Source organism: Ambystoma mexicanum, chromosome 7p, assembly GCF_040938575.1.
Source record: "Ambystoma mexicanum isolate Mex_15411 chromosome 7p, UKY_AmexF1_1, whole genome shotgun sequence".
NCBI lineage: Eukaryota > Metazoa > Chordata > Amphibia > Caudata > Ambystomatidae > Ambystoma > Ambystoma mexicanum.
The window spans coordinates 281691566-281708829 of record NC_090939.1 but is presented as its reverse complement, the minus strand read 5'-3'; the positions used below and the strand labels follow the sequence as shown (position 1 = coordinate 281708829).

At 48.4% G+C, this 17264-nt stretch overlaps 1 protein-coding gene across 2 annotated transcripts in view; it reads right to left on the bottom strand.

The window, feature by feature from the left end:
- Positions 1-17264, bottom strand: part of SCAF4 (SR-related CTD associated factor 4) — a 1175829-nt gene that overhangs the window by 572020 nt on the left and 586545 nt on the right. For both annotated transcript variants that reach the window (XM_069636348.1, XM_069636349.1), the window contains exon 16: positions 5177-5290. In XM_069636348.1, the coding sequence (XP_069492449.1) occupies positions 5177-5290 (114 nt within the window). The remainder of the gene's footprint in view (positions 1-5176; positions 5291-17264) is intronic.

Below are 17264 nucleotides of genomic sequence, written 5' to 3'. Positions count from 1 at the left end.
GATGTTTTGTCGCAGGCTTTTCCGAGTACCTGTGTCTTGAGGGCTTACGCCCTTGCGAGCTCGACTGGGTGTCTACACTCATCTGGAGTCATAATCTCCGACTGGCTTCCAGCTGTTTTAGTAGATCTAGACTCTTTGTTGCACTGTGGGTGCTTCTTCTATGATCTGAGGAGGTTGTTTGTGTCTTGGGTCTTAACGTCTTTCTGTTTTCCTTTAAGATCTTTTGGCAGATGGTCCCGAGATTTTGATCTCCAATGGAGTCTTATCTTGGTACCTGACACTTGGACTCCTTTTGGCATTCCAACGTTCCTCTTTCGGGTACTGGGACCGATCCTGACCCTTATTAGCCCGTTCATTTTTCATTGTTATTTCCTTAGATTTTTTTTATGTAGTTCTTCCTTTGTTTTTTTCCTGTCGGGACACGATCTAGCTCCTTATCTATTGCTTGCCACTCAGGCTAATATTATCCAACTGTTCGTCCTCTTTGATGTCCTCAATTGTTTCTATGAGGTCACTCAAACAGTTACTTGTGTCCAAATCGTTTTCATTCTGTATGTTCGATTCAGCAGCTTGGGGCATATTAGGTTTGTTAACAGCTTTATCCTTCGGTCCACTCAACAGGTTTATTTCTCTCCTAGGCTTTTTGGGTAAAGGCTCTACAACCTCCTCTGTAGGCAATTTAATGTTTCTTAGGAAGGCTCTCGAGCCATTAGCTTTGCGTTTGGTACGCCTGTTTTTTGTTTTTTTTTGGTTTAGTCCTTTAGGTTCTTTTTGTGGTGGGTCATCTACGCCAGTGTGGGTTCCTTGAAGATCGCATAGCTCGATTTAATCTCATCATCCAGAATCAACAGACAATCTGAGTTAATCGGCTTAGGTACTTTTAGACCGTTCCCTAGAACTAGGGGTCCACCGACCTTTTGCTTTGATTTGTCTGTTTCAAGAGTTTTCGTCCTCGGATCTATCTGATCCTGCTTTCTTGAAGGATTCTGTTTTGGATCTATGATCAGTGAGGATTGCTGATTGAGCTTTCTTATCCACTAATGATCTTCTAGGATTGCTTCCATCAAGATTGGCTTGTCATTTGATTCCTGACGCGCCAGATCACACAGGCGACTTTGCCATTGGTGTGACAAGTCATTCATTTTGCAGTCTCGCTTCCAAATGCTTCGTAAAAGAAACTATATTTCCCAGCCCCTCATCAGTTTTCAGAGTTAAGGTGTGTAGTGACTGCAGAGTTTCATTAATAGATTCATAGAGTTTCAGAAATGGGGCAAGCGTGATATTCAATGCTGCCATTACCACATTCTGAGTGTGGTCAAGATCGTCCATCCTCCCCTTACAGCGCAGATCACTTATTTTCTCCAGGGAGATGTCATCGATCTCCACTGTCTTGGTGTTGTTAGAGTCCCCATGTGGGAGTTGGCCCCCATGATCCATCTGTCTGAGGCTTAAATTTTGATGTACGTTGCCCCATAATCGTGAGGGGATTGAGTCAGGTTCGTGCATTGGGTCTTCAACATCATCAAGCGCAGCCAATTTGTCCTTAATAAAAGAAAGGCTTCTTTTTTCCCTTACTATTTTACCTGTAAGGTTTGAGATGTCCTGAATTAATTTGGAGGCAAGGCTAGAGTTGCTGGGGGTTTCATAAGTCTTGCCACTGAGGCCAATTTGAGAGGCGATGTCTAGATGGGACCCGCTCCCCTGCTCCCCGCTATATTCCCCACTTAGCTCCGTATTATTGAAGATATCGGGAGTGCCCGAGTAACTGACGAGCCCCCAGCACTGGTGTATAATTCCCAGAATGATTTTCCTCTGGCTTCCTCAGCCCCTCTTGAGGATGCAGGTGTCCTGCCGGGCTGATGGATTTGTCTTGGGGAGCAGATTGCAACTGGTGCAGGTGTTTCACTGCGGTTAATGCTTCTTTTACCAGCCCCTTATGATTAGTGTTTACATCACGATTATCCATAATTCCCTTTGCTTGTATATGGGGTTCTTCTAGCCTTACTGGATCACTCAGCACTTCAGGGTCCACGAGTGGAACTTGTTCTTGTAATTCCAGCACTGGTGGCTTTCCTTCCATGTCCTTGCCTGACGGGGCCTCCTTACTTGGATATTTGATAGTCGGGTTCTCCTGATGTAGCTCCACCAAAGGACAGCTCTCGCTTGCCTCACCTACCAGATCTTCCCAGCCATGCACCTGCAAACTAGGAGGGTCAACCAGGGTCTGGCACCCCTCCGTCAGCTTCGAGTGGTGTAACCGGACCCCCGTATCATTCTGTGGAGTATGCTGGCTTGTATCCCCCACGGTCATGGCACCCACTGATGAGTTTGACAGGACCAGGTGAGACCTGTATGATTGTTATTTCAGGCTCATCCCCCCTACCTAGTGAGTCTGTGGGTGAGCTTTCTTCCGTATCTTGCGTAGATATTGAGTGCAAGGCCTTCTCTTGGGCTTTGGACGGGAAGGCAAGGCGGTTTTGTTTCAAAGGCACTAAGCAGTTGTTGAGACCTCCCCTGGCCGGTGACAGGCCCCCGGCGAGAGCGGGGTATGAGGCTGTGCGCTGCCTTACCTGGTCTCAGGTTTTCACTCTTTCTTCCGCCCCCAAGTCCGAAGTGTCGCTTTTGAGGCGGCCCATCGTCGTGCAGCTCCTCTCTGGGTATTAAGTGCAAGAGGGCAAGATTATCTCAGCTAGCGGATTTCTTTCAGTTCCGCACCCGATTGCAAGGGGTACTGGGTGGATCAAAGGCCTGTGGCCCGCAGTCTCCACTTTATGATGATTGGTTTAAGTTCTTTCACTTAGGGGTGTGTTTGCTGTACAACAGCTTTATATTCTTTGCCCTTGCACAAAAGCCGCCAAACAGCCTAACAGCACCAGCCCTTCTGCCACCAGGGCTTACGCCGCAAGAGTGGTTTGGCAGTCTCTAAATACTGCTGTTAGGTCACGTGAGCAGTCACGTGATCACTGGCAACTCTGCCTCCTCCAAGAAGCGAACGGCTCGTAAGCAAGAGCTTATGCAGGCTCACAGTGCAGAGCAGTTCCAATGAAGCTGGATGCAGACTTCTATGTCCCCAAATGAAGCGGTCCTTCTTATCAGAGCACACACAGTAGTTTATCCCAGAGTTTATCCCAGAGAAGGTATTTAAACCTTTGGGAAATCTGAAAGACTTCCCTGTGCCACAACACTGAAGGTGCTATGACACAATGGGCCTCAGATTTGCCGGTCTGGTATTAACAGCGCCGGCAAGCTATCAGTGACGTTACTACCAGACCGGATAACTACGAGCTGTGCTCACGGGTGGCTGTCTGCCCGTCAGGTCATTGAGCCCTATGGGGCGTGAATGGGGAGTAATGAATACCGGCACCCAGCAATGGGGACGGACTGGGTCCACCGGGGGTCGGAATGCCCCCGTACGTCCCCATAGCCGGGTGCCAGTAATTTCACGAGTTTGGCAGCAGCTGTGCCGGTTTTACTGGTACGGCTACCGCCAAACTCTTAATGAGGCTCAATGTAAAAGATGATGCATATGAGTTTGTCACACTCCACAACCAAAAGAGAAACAGTTCAAATCACAATAAAAATACATGAGAAAGTGAGAAAAAGGGTCTCTCTCCAGGAAAAAAAATTCAAGTCCTCAAAATCTAGCAAAATTGCTGGGGGTCTCTAAGGTAGAGAGGAATTAGCGCATTTCTGAGAACTCTCCCTAACAATCACTATACCAAAAAGAAACTTAAATTAGGATTACACTAAGGAATGCAAATGGAGAGATCAGGAGGGAAGGGTAAGGATGACATGTCAACACACCTTAAATCGACAGAGGAAACATAGGCAGCTAAGGAGCACCAACAGGGAAATGACTAAAATATACAGCACCAACACCAGAGCGGGGGACATTGCATGCCTCAACCTGGTACACAAACCTCCAAAATAGCTCAGATGGAAACTTGACACCCCAGCACACCCATCAAATAGACTGACAAACTACAATATCAATTCCATGGGACAATCAGACGTGGAACAAAGAAATGTAAAGAACAAGAGGCAAAAAAAAATAATAAAAAAAAAAAAAACCAACCCCAAAACTAATTTCCCCATACATCTTACACAAACCCACACTACCACTTCTCCGGACAACAAACCGCCCATACTTCACCACACCGCAACAAACCAACAGTACATGAGGACTTGCGTCGATCCGATAATCGCACCAAAGCTCAGCGCACAGTGAAAACCGAACTGAAGCTGCCAACATGACACCACCATTTTCACTTTCCTAATCCCATTTCACCCTAACCCCTCACCCTCCTTTTCTGTTTGCAGATCCTCCAGAGAGCCTGGGGACCAATTCTGTTGGTGACGGTGCACGGTACAAATACCATTAACATAGAAAATAATTACTCACCTGCATTATTGGTTCTTGTTTAAATGAATTCTATCTTCCACTGAATGTTACTATTAGTTACTGCTTGTTTTAAAGAATGCTTAAAGAGCCTTGTGTATTATAATGTGTATAAATAAATAATTGAATATAACTTAGTGTTTACCTGGTGCCTTGTGTTTACGGATTTCTTTGTGCTACTCTACAGCCCAACATTACCCCTCCTAAAATAAGCCTGGCTGCTCAGTCATGACCAACTTGTGTGGTACAGGCCTACTCTCGTGAATTCCCACACCAGTTGGACTTTACAAAATCTTACCCAACAGGGAGATTTATCATGAATATGAAAATCGTATCTAACATAGCACATGAGAAGAATAGCACAAAAAATTAACAATCACACAGCTGCCACTAGCTTGTCTTGGGCACATTGTCAAACTAACCAAAAAGTCAAGATACACAAAGTTATGATACAAAGTATCCTATCTGGATTCCACTAAGATCTATGCGATTGTAAAATGTACAAATACAAACATTCATAAAGAGATACAAAGTCTCACAGTACCTGCAGTCTTAGGGAATGGTCAGTTTCCCAATAAGAATAAGCAAAACAGGCAAGGGATGTAAAATAGGCGGCTTTACTTAACACCAAAAAGTCAGGACAAGATTAAAAACATGCAAACCGAAAGGATGTCCCATAGGAACTTCTGGAGGTAAAGTTGCAAAAAGATAACTCTTTCCCAACATAACTAATAACGGAAAATATTGCCACATATTGCTAATTTTTAAAATGTATACCTTTATTGCTTTCTGGTTTACTTTGGCTGTGGCTCTGCTTAGTTTTTGCAAAGCACGAAAAGCATCTGTTCGTTGAGCCATCACAATATAAGCACATCCTCTGGGAGGGATCATCTATTAAAAAAAGTTAGGAAAAAAGTGGGTCAAAGCTTTTCACGTCATCACATATAATATTAAAGAAATTAACAATGATTGCTTACATCAGACAATATTAAGCAGTTTGAATCTGTTTTAAACACATACTATGCTTTGCCATATTTCCATTTAATGATGCTTTATTTAGACTCAGAATATATACGATACAAAACACGAACATTTTAAACCACCACATTTTAATTAAAATACATTCTGAAACAATCATACACATTTGAAAATGCATAAACTACAAAGATTTACAAATTATTTTTATTTGTGAATGGTTTATAAAAAACATTTACAAAAAATGAAAAAGAAAAAGTAATACAACACAATAATACAAACAATTTCATATTACACTAAAAATAGGATAAAAACCACTTCATTGCAAAACATCTCAATAAAACAGCCTAACAAATAATCATAAAACATTACTACAAACAAGACCGCTCTTTGAATTTGCTAAGATTTTACAAATTCGGCTACTGCAACCACGTAGTCTTGTGGTATCTGGTTCAAAAATCTTTCCCACAATCCGATCAAATCGAAATGTATGTTGGCACCTTTCGGGGAGAATTCTTTTTGCTGGACTTTAGGAATTAATTTCTAACCTGGAGAGAGCAAGACCCTTTTCCCCGCTCTTGCATATTTTTTTGTGATTTGGACTCTGCGTTTCCTTTGACTTTGGAGTCTGACAAACTCCATAGGCATTATCTTTACACGGCTGTAATTGCAGCAAAGCACCTGTTAGTCAAAGTGTGAATGCAGTACCCTGTGGGAGCACTACAAAGAGATGACTATAGTTATAGGCAACCCAACCTTTGGTATAAGCTTGTACTGCACAGTTTTGGTAGCGTGTTGAGCAGCCAGGCTTATCTCAAGAGGGGAAATGTGAGCAGTAGTGGAGTTGCCCAAACATTCACAGTTACAGGTATTCAAATAAACTCTTACACTCAAGCTTTCTTGCATAAACAATTATTAATCAGTCAGTAATAAAGCCTTCTTTAGAAGGGAGCAATTTAATAGTAACACAAATACACTTCAATACTGTACACTGAGTTTCTGAATCAGACTAGACCCCTTTGGGATGGCCCACAGACAACCTACACCGACAGATGACTTCAGTAACAAGGGGTGCTGGGGACATTAAGGCCTTACTGTTGGCATTCAGAACACACTGAAAAAATGGTAAAATGCAAAGGTTGTTAGAACAAAAGAGATTGCCAATATTCTTTAGCAGGGAAAATACTTTCAGATCCTCTTAGAAGAGTCATAAAATCCAATAGGCTAAGCCAAAGTCAATGGGCAAAAGTCTTTGTATAGCATGCAGCACTTCAGGTAAGTAAATGGAAAAGTCTTTGCACAAGTTCTTAGGAGTCTTTGGTAAAAAGAAGAATCAAGTGTAGGGCCACAAGCTGATTAGGCTCGCGAGTTGCAGAAGTTACAAGCACTTCGACGGTAAGAGGTAAGTTCTCTTAAGACTTTTTTTACACTACCTTAGCAATGAAGAAAAGATGCAGCTGAGGACTTCTGTTCCTGTGCAGCTCTGCAGGTCTCACTGTTCCTGGGCCTCAGTCATGGGGCCAAGGGAGGACGTCAGGGGAACTCCTGCAATGCACTGGCAGCAACTGGCAACTTCACTTTCAGTGGCTGTTTCGAGTTTCAGCTACTTGCGACCACCGCAAATAGCAACAACACAGTTGCAGGCTGTTGAAGTGGGCTTTCCTTGCTTCTGGGGTCCTGCACTCTGTTGAGAGGGCTCAGGCTTGGTCAGTCCTGCTTCTTGGGAGTCCGCAGGATCTTCCAAAAGCTCTAGGCCAGCTTAAAAGCAACACACAATCTGGTGTTCCTCTCCCTGGCTCTGCGGTTTCCAGCAGCAACTCTGTGGTAATTCAACCAGCTCCGAGATGGATGTCCAGGTGGCTTACTTTGGAGTTGATTGGTCCCACCAACTCAAAGGGAGAAGTCGTCCTTGCAGGGGCTTCTCTGTCGATGTAAACTTGGCACTGCAGCAGTGCTTCACCGGTCAAACCAATGATCCAGGATTTGTAGCAGGCATCCTCTTCTTCGGTTCCTTCGTCCAGTGGTCGACACTGCCTTTCAAGCCAAAAGACTTGCCTTTTATTTAGTTCTCTCCCCTTCATTTCAGTCTAGCCGTCACTCAACCCAGCAGGGTGGCTGTCCTTGCCAGACAGTCAGCCACCCAATCACCACAGAGTGCATTAGGGTCTCCTAGGAGACTAAGCACAGGGAGATTCAGGCACCTCCCTCACTTCCTGCCTACCCACGACCCAGAGGCGTGTTTCACTCAGAAACCCTGCCAAAGGCAAAATGTACAAAGAGACCAAACCTGGTTTGGCGCGCAGAGAAACTCTCTAGAAGGACCTTCCCACAAAGACATGGTGAAAAAAGAAGACCGGGGACTATTTTATCAAAGATAGCTCTGCGCCGTTTTGAAAACAATGGCTCCCGCGGTTGCTTTACTGGAGTCGAACATTTGCAGTAAAAGCAAATCACAGTAGTTCAAAACTAAACCACTGGCACCAGCCATTCAGTGAGGAAATGGTAACATAAAACATGTTACATAAGAAGCTAGACAAATGGGATACTAAGTAACCCCTCCAGCACTATTGTAAGATAGTGTGCGCTGGGTCTAGAAAGTTACAATACTAAGTAAAGTAAATTTCACTTTACTGCTCTGGGAAACAGTAGTTTATCCCAGAGAAGGTATTTAAACCTTAGAAAATCTGGAAGACTTCCCTGTGTCACTGCACTGAAGGTGCTTTGTGACAATTGTAAAAGATGATGCCTATGGAGTTGGTTAGACTCTATAACCAAAAGAAACAGTGTAGAAAAAAATCACATTAAAATACGAGTGTGGGGAAAAAAGGTCACACTCTCCAGGGGTGTCCCGCTACTTTTTCGAAAGCAAAACTTTCGAATGCAATTTTTGAGAATACATTTTTTCTAATAGTAATTTATTCGACTAGTCATTCTTCCGAAAAAAAAATTGAATATGGCATCTAAATGCAGGTAAGTATTAGTGCAGGGTTGGGGCTTGGGTTACATAAGGGTTACATTAGGGTTAGGGCTAGGGTTAGTTTAGGTGTTAAAATAGGGTTGGGGTTAGTTTAAGGGTTAGATTGGGGGGTTACATTAGGATTAGGGTTGGGGCTTGGGTTAGTTTAAGGGTTACATTAGGGTTAGATCTTAGGGTTAGGGGGTTAGGGTTGGGGCTTGGGTTAATTTAAGGGTTACATTGGGGGTTACATTAGGGTTAGGGTTGGGGATAGAGTTAGTTTAGGTGTTAAAATAGGGTTACGGTTAGTTTAAGGGTTACATTGGGGTTAAGGTCCGGGTGGGGGGTTGGATGGGTGGCGTGGGGGTTGGGTGGAACCCTCCCCCCCCCCCATATACACAAAAACTTTAAATTGTAAATTGCTGAAATTTAAGAACTGGACAGCTCCATGTAACGTTTTAAAGTTACAAAAAGCATTGAAATGCTACTTTTAACATGTAAAAGTGCATTTCTATTGAAACCAGTTCATGTCTATTGTTGACGGATTGGTTTAGATAAAAATGCACTTCTGCATGTTAAAAATAGCATGTCGAAGCTTTTGTTTTCGAAAACTTTGTTTCGAAACAATCACTATAAACCCTCTACAGGTAAAAGGAATCACAATCCAGCAAAGTTGTAGGGGGTCTCTAAGGTGGAGGGAATTGACATTTCTGAGAATTCTCCCTAACAGCACCCATGGGTGCCCATTTTGTCAAAATGGCCCCGTCTTCTTTTTTTGACATTTCTTGTTGGAACGGTCCTTCTTGAGATTTACTCTGCGCGTTTTGGTCCCTTTGTTCGTTTTGTCTTTGGCGGGATTCACTGGTGAAGCCCGCCTCTGGCTCCAGCGTGTTTGGCAGGGGCAGGTAGTGCGCGAGGTGCCCAAAACTCCATGTGCTTAATCCCCTTGGTTACAGGAATGCACCCAAAGGTGATTAGCTAGCTGGCTCTCCTTGGAGGACAGCCACCCTGCTGTGTGATTGACAGCTAGGCTGCGAATGAATGGAAGAAAACTGCATAAAAAGCGAGGCGTTTTGCTTGGAAGGCAGAGTCGACCACAGGACAAAGGATGCCAAAAGAGACTTGGAAAAAAAGAACTTGAATGAGATGCCTGCTGCAACTCCTGGACCATTGGTTTGCCGGGTGAAGCCCTGCCGCAGCGCTGAAGCTCCAAATTCGCCTCGACTAGAGAAGCCCTGTACAGTACTTCTCCCCTTTGGTTGGTGGGACCAATCGACCACAAAGACAAACTCATATGGAAATCCTCTCGGAGCTAGCTGTACTTCCTTTGCTGCGGCAGGAAGCTATTGCCAGGGAGAGGAACACCAGAATCGAGTGGGTCGTCTTTCGGTCAGACCCGCGCTCCAGGAAGATACTCTGGACTACCATGAAGTACGACTGACCAAGCCTGAGGCACCTCAACAGAGTGCTTGACCCCAGACGCGAGGAAACTCCATAAAGGTATCAGAGAAACGCAGTGGTGCTATTTGCGAGAGCCACGAGGAGCTGAAACCACGAAGTGCAGCTGATCTGAAGTTTGCCCATTGCGGCCGCCAACCTTTAATTCGTAGTGCAGGAGTACCCAGACATCCTGCCTCTTGTCCCCACAACTGAGGCCCAGGAACAACAGGATCTGCAGACCTAGACAGCAACAGAAGGCAGCTGAAACCAACTTCTGCAAACCAAAGGTACTGTAAAACTAAGGGGACTTAGCTCTTGTTTTGTAGCATTGCTAGTTCTCCATTGAGACTTGTTTTGGTTGATTTTGCAGAGTTGCTTGCAGCTTTGCCCCTCACAAGCCTCCCAGCTTGTGGCCCTACAGTGATTTCATTTTCTACAAAGACTTCTAAAACATTGTGCAAGGAACAAGTTACTTACCTCTAACTGCTGTTCTCCAGTATGGGTCTGGCATGGATTCACATGCTCATGAATATTCCCAGTTGTCAGGCTGTGAATCCTCGGTAAAGAAAATAAATCAGTTTCATTTCTGAACTGTCTTTCTCCTAAAAACCAATCACTGAGCTCTGGGTCATGCTGCCCCCAGCCAATGACTTCCCTATACCTAAACCCCTCCTCTGGCAGCCATCTTCAGATTTGGTAGCACGTAAAGTGGCAGTAGCCCCAAGAGAAGAGCCGGAGAGGGGTAGGCGGGAGGGTTTGCATGTGAATCAATGCCAGACCCATGTAGGAGAAGTTACAGGTAACTTGTTCCTTCTCCAGCATGGGGTCTTGCATGGATTCACATGCTTATGAATAAAGAATACATAGCAGTACACATGCACAACCACGGGAGGTGGCAAGGCTCAACCTAAGCATCTCGTACCTCCTCACCAATCTCACCTTCAAGCGAACAGGTTGCGCAGCACTGCTTGACTGACTCTGTAATCCCTGTCTACGCAGTAGAATTTCGTGAAGGTACGCGTCGACCTGCTCTTAGCAGCCGTACAGATATCCAGCAGCGGCACACCAGACAAGAACGCTGTAGTTGCAGCGATCGTTCTGGTCGAATGGGATTTCGGATGGCAAGGCAACGGTCGGTTTGCCAACTGGCGACAATGGGTGATGCACCTGGAGAGCCAACTGGAAATGGAAGCCTTGGAGAGGGCCTTGCCATGGTTCACAGGGCCAAAGTTCACAAAAAGGTGCGACGTCTTCCAGAAACTCTTTGTGTGGCCCACATAGAACTTCAGCGCTCTAGCCACATCCAGCGAGTGCAAAGTCCTCTCAGCCGGCGACGAACGAATTGGAAAAAATACAGGCAACACCAAGGGCTCGTTTAGATGAAAGTTTAATGGGACCTTGGGCATGAAGCGATGCGTCCTCAACACTACCCTTGTGTCGTGAAAAGTCAAGTAGGGTGGCTTACATGACAGGGCCTGAATCTCACCCACCCGTCGTGCAGAGTTGATGGCCACGAGGAACACGGTTTTCCACAACAAACTTCAATGGAGCTGTCTGCATAGATTCAAATGGAGGACCCATGAACCTAGTCAGTACCATATTAAGTTCCCATGCCTGGGTTGAGCCTTCACTGGCGGGAACAAACAAAACAGTCCTTTGACAAACTCCTTAACCAGACGGTGTGACCATAACGATGACCGTCCAGGAGATCTGGCCGCCAGATGAACTTTGATGGAGGCATGTGCCAGTCCTGCTTTGGCTAACGATAGCAAATACGGCAGCATCTGCAGAGCTGTGACTCGTAGAGGGTCGATAGTCTGCGTTCGGCACCAAACGGCGAACCTCTTTCATTAGGTCCGTAGCATTTAAAAGTAGGTGCCCTGGCCTTGCAGTCCGCTGGGAGATCATAACCCTCGAACTCTAATGCTGCAGGAGCTAGGCCTTCCGGTTCAGCGATCCTGGGTCATGATGCAGAATTGCGCCTCCTTCCCTGGCGAGAAGATCTGCAACCACCGGAAGCTTGACTGGAGAGGACGGCAACATGTCGAGAATGTCCGGGTACAATATCTGCCTCGGCCACGCCGGTGCAACGAGGATCATCCTACACCGGGACGGTCTAAGTTGATAGACTAGTCGAAGAAGCAATGGCAATGCAGGGAACGCATACAGAAACAGGATGTCCCAGGGAAATGAGAATGCGTCCCCCGTGCTCCCCTGCTGGGGAAACCTGCTGGCAAACCTCCGGTACTTGGTGTTCGTCGCTGTCGCAAATAGATCGATGTGGGGATTGCCCCATCTGCATAACAGGTGATTCACTTGGTTCTGCCAAAGTTCCCACTATTGGCAAGAGTGCAGCTCCCTGCTGAGAGAGTCTGGGGCGGTGTTCTTCACTCCTGCCAGGTAAAACGGGTTGAGGAACATCCCTGGGCGACGGCCCAGTGCCATAGGTCCTGCTCTTCTCTGGAGATCACTGGGGATCTGGTGCTCCCCTGCTGCCTGATATAAAACATTGTGGTGGTTGTGTCCATGAAGACCTGCAAAACCATGCCCTTGAGGGACGGGAGAAAAGACTTGAGGGCCCAAAACACTGCCCGCAGCTCCAACACATTGATGTGCAACGTTTTATCCTCCGGTAGCTACAGGCCTCTTGCGTGAAGACTTCTGGTGTGAGCTCCCCATCCTTCTAGGGAGGCATCCATCGTAACTGTCTCCGAGTGCGCGGGGGTGGGGGGTATGGAAATCCACGCCTCTGGACAGATGTGCCCGTACCCCCCACCACGGTATTGCTCGACGGAAACTCTGGTCAAGTGTGATCTTGTCCTCGAAGCTTCCCGACACTTGAATCCAACAGGCGTCCAGGGACTCCTGTAGGGAAGGCATCCGTAACCTGCACAGCCGAATGAGGTATATGCATGACATGCCAACCACCCTTGCTATTTTCAGGGCCAACAGCCGTTGTACCTTGCGAAAGATGGCTGCTAGCCTCTCCTCCGGAGACGCCAGGCACGACACTGCTGAGTCGGGATCTAAGAAACAAGCGCGTGCTGCGATGGAATCAAATAGGACTTTGCATAGTTCACCGAGAACCCCAGATCTGTCAGAAGGCACACGGTCTTCGCTGTGTGGTCTACCGCCATCTCCTTCCAGATGGCCCAGATGAGTCAGTCGTCCAGATAAGAGTAGACTTGAATTCCCCGTAGTCACAGCTGTGCCCCCACTGGCGCCAGGCACCTGGTGAAGACCCTTGGCACCGACTTCAATCCGAAGGGAAGGGCGCTGAATTGGTAATGCTACCCTTACACCATGAAACGCAGGAACTTGTGGTGCCCTTTGCGAACGGGGAAGTATACATCCTCTAAGTAGAGCAACAACAGGAAGTCCCCCTGTTCCAGCTGTCCAAGCACGTTTTGAAAAGTAACCATGCAGAAGTTTTGGAACTTGATGTACTTGTTCAGTCGATGGTCCAGAATGGGCCCCCAACCCCTTGTCTTCTGACAAGTACCTGGAGTACACTCCGGAGCCTCTTTGGGACAAGCTCTATCGCGCCTTTCTTTAGCATGGCCTGCACTTCCAGCAACAACTGGGGGGACGTGGTTTTCCTGCCGGGCCACTGGTGGTATTCCGGGACACTTTCGTTAAAATTCAAGGGTGTGTCCACGGGCGAGAGCGTCCAGCACACAACTGTCGTTGGAGATTGTCTTCCACACACTGACGAAGTTCGCCAGCCAGCCTCCCACCAGGGTGCACGGATAGGGGCCCGATGCCACCGCCAGTTAAATCCTTCTTGGGCGTCGAAGGGCCGCCTTGGGTACCCTGGCGACGTACACCTCCGAAGACCTTGGCGCGGCCCCTGTTGATCTCCTTAGCCGACTAGCAGGAGGGTTGGCGGTAAGAAGAGGATGCCCACCAAACCCCTTGGACGATCCTTGGGACTTGTTGCCTGAGGTCCGAAAGGATGGCTTCCGTTGCTAAAGTGCCAAAAGCATGCGCAGTGTCCCTTATGGCTTGGAGAGATTCATCCACAGCCTTCCCATACAAATTGTCCCTGTCGAAGGGCATGTCCAGCACCTTCGACAGAATGTCCTGGTGAAAGTTGGTGGCCTTGAGCCAGCAACGACAAAGGCGCTTGCCGTTGCCCATTTGATGGAGTCCAGCGTCGGCAGTGTCCTTGGCCACCGTGATGGCGTGGTCCGACGCCACCATGCCTTCCTGCACAATTTCCAGTGCCTCCGACCTACTGTCGTCAGGGAGGAAGTCAAGGATGGGAGCGATCTTGTACCACAACTCCCCGTCATAACGAGCCACGATGGCAAGGGTGTTGGCGGCCTTGCTGGTCATCGCTGCAGAATAGATGACCCGTTGTCCCATGGCATCTAACTTCTTGCCCTCGCTGTCCAGTGGGGTGGAGCCGCTGAGGCCGAACCACCCGAGGACTTCTTCCTGGCCTCGGCAGACACCAGAGTCCAGAGAAGGCTGGGCCCGTAAGCACTTGGGCGTGGAGTCCGCCAACCTGTACTTCTTCTCGAGGCAATCCCGGGGCCGTCGAAGGGTTCTTCATGAGCGACAAACCCTTGTCCCAAATGTCATCCAGGAGTGCGACTGAAAGGATGGTTTTCCTCTTATCCTCTGCGCTGATATAGGAAGCCCTCCTCCTCCGGAGCTAGCTGAAAAAGTTACAACGCTCTATAGATCGAGAGAAACGAGCCAATCTCGTCCAGTGGTGAAGCTCTGGGTGGCGGAGACAGGAGGTCTCCTAACCCACCGCCGTCGCCAATGGGGAAGTCAGCCGGTGCCGCCGGCACAACAGGCATCCTTGTCTGGATCGCAGAGACCAGCGTATGCAGTGCCGAAAGGATGCCCACCGAAAGGCATCTCCTGGCAAAACGCACAATCCTCCTCCTTGTGCGCTAGATACAGGGAGTAAAGACATTTGGAATGCTTGTCTGAAGAAATTCTGCAAGGCGCAGCTGGAGCAGATCTTGAACAGGGGAGCCGAATCCTCCTCCTCCTCCGAGACTTGAATGTGCGGTAAAAATCTGAAGATGGCTGCCAGAGGAGGGGCTTAGGTAGAGGGCAGTCATTGGCTGTGGGAAGTATGACCCAGAGACCAGTGATTGGTAATTAGGAGAAAGACAGTTCAGAAACGAACCAAAGTGATTTTTTTCTTTACTGAGGATTCCCAGCCTGACGGGGAATATTCATGAGCATGTAAATTCATGCCAGACCCCATGCCGGAGAACAGGTATTTTCCACCACAACACTTTCTGTTGTGACATAGTGTAGGCTGATAGAGCAGCTAGATGAACCTTTAGGGAATTAAAAACCCAACCCGAGTCTTCTTTTCCTCTGGGTTCAGTTGAAATAGCTCTGAGGCCCTAGAGGTCATGGCATGGAACTAACCAATCTCGTCGGGAGGGAGAAGCCCTGGGTACCGGCTACGGGAGGCCCGTTCCGTCATCGCCATCGTCCCTACCCGTCGTCGCAGTCTGTCTCGTCCCTCGGCGGAGGGGATGGAGGTGAAGGATGGTAGGGTGGAGGCGGGTGGACTCTTCTCATAGGCGGCGGGTCCCCTGATGGTCCAGGCGCCTCAGGATCGCCCGTCAGAGGCACGGGCACCCTTGTCCTTATCTCTGAGCACAGGGTGTGCAGAGCTTGCAGGATGTATGCCAACATGTCCGTCGGTGGTGGCGGCGGTTGCGACGGGAGCATTGGCAGTGGCGTGGTGTTCTCCGGTTCCTCACCCCCCTGCAGCCCCTCGTCTGTTCCTTCGCCGCTTTCAATGTGCGCCTTGTCGGGGTTCTTCCTGTAGTGCCGGGCCTTGACAAACTTCTTGTGAGGCACTGTCTTCAGGGCCAGAGCACCTCCTTGGAAGAGATATCAGAGTCCATCTGGACTATCGTCCCCCCCACCCCCCTTCTTGGCCAGGGGCGACGGCCTCAGGGAGATGATCGGCATCGTCTTCACGGGAGTCTTCTCAATGGGCAGGAAAGATGATTGCCTCCAAGCAGGCAGGGAAATTCTCATCTTGGGGGTCGCCTCCACTGGGACCGCATCCGCGGCCTTCGCGAGGGACGCCACCACTCCCTCATTAGACGCCTTCGCCGGGTGAACCTGGGCCTTCACGACCGTGGGTGCGCCTGAGGCCTTCTCCATATGGGGGGGGGGAGTCAATGTCCTGCTCCCCCTTGGCTTTCTCCGTCGGAGTAGACCGGGCCTTCTCCAGAAGCTTAACCGGGTGGTCCGACTTCCTTTTCTTCGCTGAGCCGGAACGATGGCTCGTGGTTGACAGCGTCTGCGATGCTGCGCCCGGCTGCTGTGGAGCCCGTACCAACGGTGCTCCCGGTGCCTGAGGACTTGTGGTGCTTTGCCTTATGTTGGGCCCCCGTCGCCGGAGCACCCTCAAAGGTCTTAGAAGACCTCTCAGATTTCCTCTTGGGAGAAGCATGCTGGCGGGGCTCACCCGCCGCCGGGGTCTTCGTCGGCAGCCACTCAGCGAGCCGCTTGCGACGGTCCTTCATGGTGCGTGGCACCATGTCCTTGCAGAACGCAGAGGAATCCACGTGCGATCGGTCTGAATGTAGGCAATAAAGGCACATTGAGTGCCCATCGTCCAGAAAGAAGTTCCGCAGTCCACATCTTGGGCAGATCCTGAACAGAGGCATTGAGTCTCCTTACTCCTCGGCCATGTCCACGCGGTGTAGGCCTCAAGAATCTTCTGAAATCCTCTAAGAAGGGAACTCGACATAAAATCACCCTTGAGGGGCGTAGAAGGTTCGGAAAAACAGGGCCCTGTTAGTCGGATGATGGATCGATGGAGCTTGAGGCTAGATTGATCGAAAAAATAAAGCAAAACTCTTAGAAAAATCGCTAAATGCAGTAAAAGCTCGAGAGCTAAGCACAAGGACTCCCAACACTTGAACATGCGGTAAAAATCTGAAGATGGCTGCTAGAGGAGGGGCTTAGGTAGAGGGCAGTCATTGGCTGGGGGAAGTATGACCCAGAGACCAGTGATTGGTTGTTAGGAGAAAGACAGTTCAGAAACGAAACTGATTTTTTCTTTACCGAGGATTCCCAGCCTGACGGGGAATATACATGAGCATGTGAATCCATGCCAGACCCCATGCTGGAGAAGCCACCTTACTTCCACCAGGAGGCCATGCATTTGCCATTTCTGTTCACAAACATTTTATGAACCTGAGAGATGTGATAGATTGCTTCATGGAAAGTCAGTAGGTGTGGTGGAGGGACAGTCGATCATCATCATCTGGGGAGGGCCCTGTTGAGTGCCAGAAGCAAAGAGAACAATAATAAAGTACAGTTGGGGATTGTTAAACTGGGAAGAAAGGTGGCGAAGCAAGGGTGCCTGGTATTAGAGTAAGTAGGCAGTTTCACTTAAAAGGGGCCAAGGACTGAAGGACATGCCTGGCAGAGATCAGCAATGGAATAGTGGAGGAAGTGTAGAGGGGGAGGTTGGTGGGGATGAGAAAGGAATTG